General features: G+C 48.7%; 1 protein-coding gene across 9 annotated transcripts in view; it reads right to left on the reverse strand.

The window, feature by feature from the left end:
- PPP2R2D (protein phosphatase 2 regulatory subunit Bdelta) overlaps positions 1 to 6,000 on the reverse strand; it is a 48,934-nt gene that overhangs the window by 19,766 nt on the left and 23,168 nt on the right. For 3 of the 9 annotated variants that reach the window (XR_003005593.1, XR_003005591.1, XR_003005592.1), the window contains exons 1-2: positions 1,655 to 3,027; positions 1,402 to 1,499 (exon numbers count right to left, since the gene is read on the reverse strand). Coding sequence is in view for 6 of the 9 variants with exons in the window: in XM_024762223.1 (XP_024617991.1) it covers positions 1,402 to 1,499; positions 1,655 to 1,742 (186 nt within the window). In the remaining 3 variants the exon portion in view is untranslated. Of the gene's footprint in view, positions 1 to 1,401; positions 1,500 to 1,654; positions 3,035 to 6,000 lie in introns of those variants that run through there. The other 6 variants (XM_024762190.1, XM_024762183.1, XM_024762195.1 and 3 more) reach the window with 4 other exon arrangements.

The raw sequence follows: 6,000 nt of genomic DNA on the forward strand, positions 1-6,000 counted from the left end.
TCTTTCATATTTGAAGCTAGCATATTTCTAGGTTTAAACAATGACCCCCCAAAACAAGAAAAAACTTCATTTTCTATAAGGACATCATTCAAATGGCAGACTTTACGGAGCTAAAAGTGAACTCTTAAAGTTAAGATAGCTATGGCTAAGTAATCTGTTAAATAATCCTTCTGCTAAAAGTATTATTCAAACACCGCCACCGACTTTTATTTGTTGAAAAGTTCTTTGTAAGTAGCACTGTGATGGTCCACCTCCAAGATTATAATTATAATCTAATTATAAACTTATCAAATTGTGAAGATTTAGAAAGATTCATGATGATATATATGATATTCACAAAAGAATTCTCACCATCCCGAACCAGAAAAAATACAATTAAAAAATTTTTAATCAACATTGGAGCTGTAACAGGTATATTTTAACCAGGAGATGTTGTGGGCCCAGGGCTTGCCTCCTACAGACGCCACCAAGTGCCCCTCTGCAGTGCAGGGCTGGCACTCCCCGCCACAAGGAAGGCAGCAAGGGCCCACCCGCCTTGACACCAGAGTTGTTTTACCACAAGAAGTTAGAGGGCAGAATTTGGAGATGAAAAGCAACTGCACGCCTACCCGCTAGGAGATAGGCAAGAGGGGCACTCTGTCAGGAAAAGGCAAGGCGGGCACCTCACGGAACCCCCGGGTCTGGCTGTGCCGAGGCTCCCGCCTGGGGCACCCGCACAGCAGAGCCTCATCCCGCCTTACTGGGCACTTGGCGAGGCCTGCTCGCCAGAAACGAGAGACGACAGGGGCTGGCAAGGCCTGGCGATAGCTCCCATTCTCCTCTTACGTGTAACTGACAAAGTAGCGCTCCTCTCCCCTTTTCCCCCAGACGGGAAGGACCTAATAGCCAGTGTTCGTGAGTGAGGCTCATCTGTGGCTCCTCCAAGGCCCGTGTTCGGAGGCCCCAGCCCTCGAGGGTGCAGCCAGTGCTGCGGGGCACTCAGAGTGCCTGCACCAGCCAGCGGACCCCGGGGCTGGAGGCCAGCACCTCCATGGCCGGTGAAGGGGTTTCATTTGCTCCGGGATGAGAGCAGACAGATCAGAACCCCAGGAGCCTACACCCTTCACTTGGTCCGGCCGCCACCTGTGACAACTTGGGGTGGGGAAAGGACTCTCCGCCCGCCCTACAGATGAGGGCACTGGGGGCTTAACTGGGACTTGGGGGCTGTACGTCCGTGAGTGGAAACACAGGTCTTCGCGTTCGCCCCGAGATAATTTCTGAAAGAAGATGCTAAATGGTAAATGTGATATAGTGGAATCAAATGAAATTAGACACTGGGAAAATAACTGTGCTCCCTTCCTTACAAGTGATGTGAGAAGTGCTGGATGATCCCACTTGGTTCGTGGATTGTACATTACTGACCTCTTGTTCCCGCTGGAAAATAACCACTCTGCCGCCCTTGTCTCCTGTTGCAAGAAGGTCTCCAGAGTGACTAAACTCCACAGTTGAGATGACATCAGCTGTCAAACAACAGAAGCAATTTACCAGTTTATGATTCTGAAAGGGGTTGTAATAAATATTAAAAAAATCAATAAAAAGGATCAAAAGAAAGGTACACACATATAAAATTTCCTCCAAGGATAAAGCAACATTTTCGTGGGAAACTTATAATTACCAAGCAGCCACTTCTTGGTTCTGGCACCCAGAGCCCATGTGGATTTATGGGTCACTGATCCAATGCCTGGTCCCTGGCACACCAGCATTTATCTCGACTGGGTTGTCTTGATATAAGATATAGGGTAGAAATTTAGGAAATTAATTTTGAGGAAAAACAAAAACAGATACAAGTTGGCTCTAGAAGACTGCTTCCTAACCTTATAATGCATGCCTGAGTGACCTTTAAAAATAAACCCGCTTCTTGCATTACATTAACACGGTGACTGGCTGGCTTCTGTACGAAATAACATTACAGACAGTACCTAGCTTACTGTCTGGGTAAAGTCACTGCCATTGATAACGAGGACATTGTCACCTAGTGAGACACTGCTGGTCAGACACCGAGATTTCTACACCATCAACACCAAGATCTGGACACCAGCTCACAAGGGGTAAAGGCCACAAGGTACAAAAACAAAGTCAAGCCTAGAAAAGTCGCAGGTGTCCTAAGGTTAATACTTCAGGTAAAGGAAACGGATCTGGATTTATGACACAGACTACTGAATCAGAAAGAATATCCCAGGCTGGGCTTTAGGGGAAAACCACTTTCTCCATAGTTCAGATTTGCTGAGCACTAAGAATCAGACAAAGGTACGGGCCTGGTCTCCCAAGGGGCTGCTGTGAGCTTGTTTTCTGACTACAACTGGATGCTTCACCTTAGCTGCGGCAGAAAATCTCCTCTCTGGCTGCTCCGAGGAAGGGATGGACCACTACCGCCCCGTCCCCGCTGCCGGGGCCCCAGCTCAAAGGGCATGTCCTTCCTACCAGCAACTGAAAATGACCTCTCTGGGGTGCCAGGGCCCCAGCATCATCGAGGTCGTTAAGTGTTTACACACAAATAGCACTAAACAGCTGTTATAAACGACCTACCTACTAATGAGAAATGGACCGCAAAGTTGAAACTACTTGAAGAATGCTTCCGAAAAGTGGTCATGATATACTGCAATTCTTAAAGGTCTGCACATACATTTATTTGTTAATATACGATATCCTTCCTGCAAAATAAGTTCTTACTGCATTGGTATGGTTTATTGACATTAAAGAGCACACCGAATTCTACCGCCTGGGATTCTTTTTTTTTCCCCCCTTAAATCTTCAGTAAGCCTTGGGGAAAGGATTAGGCTTCTTGTTAGAAGTGTCACTTTTTAAATTAAATTACCTGAAATAACCTATTTTGCTTAAATGAAACTAAAATATTCTGTATTGGACACAATATAATTAATGGTATTCTAGCTCTGTCAGTGATTTTCCTTCACTCATTCATTCATTCATTTATGGCTGCGTTAGGTCTTCGTTGCTGCACGCGGGCTTTCTCCAGCTGTGGCGAGCAGGGGCTACTCCGTTGCCCGGGCTTCTCATTGCGGTGGTTTCTCTTCTCGCAGAGCACGGACTCCAGGCACGTAGGCTTCAGTAGTTGTGGCTCGTGGGCTCTGGAGCGCAGGCTCAGTAGTTGTGGCACACGGGCTTAGCTGCTCCGCGGCATGTGGGATCTTCCTGGACCAGTGCTCAAACCCATGTCCCCTGCATTGGCAGGAGGATTCTTAACTACGGCGTCACCAGGAAGTCCCTGTCAGTGATTTTCAAACTTCATTAAAATGGAGTGAATCTTTTAAGAAAAACTGCATGACTGCCAGTGGTGAGAAATCACTTTCATTAGGCTACGTAAATAAGTATGAACCTAAAATTAGAAATACTCTCTGCAGAATTTAGAAGAGCTCTAAAATCAAAATAAACAGACAAACTAAATACTACAATTGCACAACCAATAAAATTTAAATCACCAGCATGAATTTGATGGGCATTACTGATGCCACAGCGTAAACGTGGTCCTGACTGAGGGCACCCAGTTGGGCATTTCAAAAGCACCACGGGCTGTGCAGTGACTCACTTCCGCCACTCGCTCTGCCCCAGCGGCCCCCGCGGCTCCGCGCCTGGCAAGAGTGCAGTGCCTTCGCGATGGCACAAAGAGCGGCGATGTCGCCCTTTGCTGCCGGGTGGCTGCCTGGAGGATGCGAAAACCATGGAGAAGGCCCAGCAGCCCCTGAGGAGCATCTGAGACCTGCAGTCAAGCGTGGGGGCAGGGCACAGGGGCCCCCCACCCCAAGGCATCAGGAGGAGACAGGAAAGGCGTCCTCTGCCAGGCCGCCAGTGTGAGCGGGCTTCCCTAGGCGCTGTGGACGATGCTGGGGGCGTCTACGTGTGCATCCACGGCCTGGGGCAGGCTCCCTGCCAGATCCTGGGCACCGAGATGGCAGGAAGTCTATCTGCTCTGCTGAACTGCTGGGTCCCCAAGCCGGGCCCCGTCCGGTCAGGCAGGAGCACACAGCTACTCCCACTTCTGGTTTCCCAAACGCTGGCTGCCAGGAGTGGATCGTTTCCACAAGGGTTCCTCTCCAAAACACCAAAGCCCGAGAGAAAAGGCCTCGAGATTCAATCACCTGAGATCCTTAAAGAAATGACCAACCACAGGAAAGTCCTCCAGCTGAAAAGCCCACCTGCTCACAGACCTGCCTCTCTGCTCCACAGTGGCTCCACTTAAACAAGAACCAAGAGCTCAGGGTCGAAAGACCTGTGAGAGAAAACGTCACAACAAAGAAGGCACACGGAGGGAAGAGGGACAGTGCACCAACAAAAGATCAAAGAAACGACAACTACCCCCGCAGGGAGCTAATCCCTAAGGAGAGCCATGAGGTCAGAATGTGGGCCTAGCGCTTGCTGAGGTGCCAGGTGCTCCTCGAGGAACGCACTCGCCTGGACTCACCCAGGGAGCCTCACCACCGCCTGCGGGGCAGGCGCTGGGCACGTTATCTGCATCCCACAGTGCAGGGCGCCAGCACATCCAGCGGGGCCCTTAGAAGACAGCAGCGCCCCGAGAAAGGAAGAACAAGGGAGTGCTCCTGGAGACGCAAGGGGTAATAATAGTAATGTAAAAACACAAGACCTCTTCCAAAGGGAAAAACAAAAAGACAAAGAAGTGGACAACAGGAAAGAAAAGATAATGAGAGGATAGGTTTAGGTGGCCCATCACCCAGTTACCAAGTTCCAGAAAGATGACAGAAAAAAGGAAGGGAAAAATCATCAAAGGAGTAAGACGAGCGTTCCCTTAAACAGCAGCAAGTACATTCCCAGGCTGACAGGGCACAAGGCGGGCCCAGCACAATGAATGAACAGACTTGGCCCAAGGCCCATCTCTCTGAAATGTAAAACACCAAGGATAAAAGGGAGATTCCAAAATTCTCCAGAGGAAACAAACAGGTCACACACAAGAGGCATCAGATGGCATCCCACAGGAGGCAGGAGAATGGTGAATAGAAGACCATCTACCCTCAAATTCTGAGAAGAAAAAATTTTCAACCTACAATTCTAAACCTAGCCAAATTTTCAAACAAGTTTGAGGGAGGAGTAGAGGTGTTTTCAATCAAGCAAAGAGCAAAAACAACGAAATCCCTTTATCAGGAAACCACTGGAAGATGCAATGTGGCAAAATGAGAATAAACCACGAGGAAGGAAGACGGGGATCGGACATCTCAACAATGGTGAAGAGGGTCCCAAGACTGGAGCCACGTGGCCAGCAGGCCTGGAGAGGACAGTCCAGCCTGAAGGAGACTGCAGCCAGGACAGGGCATCTGGGGAAAGGAAAGAAGGGCTCGGGATTATCTGCTGGGTTTGGGTAAAGTCACTGCTAGGTATCTGACAGATTTGCTGAGTGACTGTTTTTTAAAAAAGCACTAAAGACAGAGGACTAAGCATATGAAAAAATTAAGCAATCATTAGCTCTAGACAAAATGAAAAGTTGTATGAAAACGAAAATGTACACTTTAGTTCCGTGATGAGCAATATTTACAAAGTCAGCACAATACTGATGTAACCAAGACTCGCAAGAGAATTCTCTTAAAGCCTCTCTTTAGGGGAGGAGGGGAGTATGTGTGGGTGGAAGGTGATGTTAGCAAAAAAGCTAATAAATCATCAGTTACCACTAACAGGAAGTCAGTACTTACTGTTCAAACTCACAGATCAAAAGCTAGCGGTGTCTGACATTTCGCAGAGGCTGCTAAGGATGCTGGCAGGGGGCAGTTGGTAAGGAAAGAGGCACTGGATATCAGATACCATTTTTACTGCGACACAGGGAGGCAGGGACAAGAAGTGGGGAGGGGGCGGACTCGAAGGGGAAATGTGGTCACGGGGGTTTTTAAAGGACAGAGGATATAAAGTCATGTCCGTGTGCCATGGGCATGACGTGGCAGCGGGGGCAGAAGCGAGAACAGGGTTACAGGACGAGCAGGCAGGGACAGAGATGCAGGGCGC

This window comes from Neophocaena asiaeorientalis, unplaced genomic scaffold (genome assembly GCF_003031525.2).
Source record: "Neophocaena asiaeorientalis asiaeorientalis breed wild unplaced genomic scaffold, Neophocaena_asiaeorientalis_V1.1 scaffold356, whole genome shotgun sequence".
Lineage (NCBI taxonomy): Eukaryota > Metazoa > Chordata > Mammalia > Artiodactyla > Phocoenidae > Neophocaena > Neophocaena asiaeorientalis.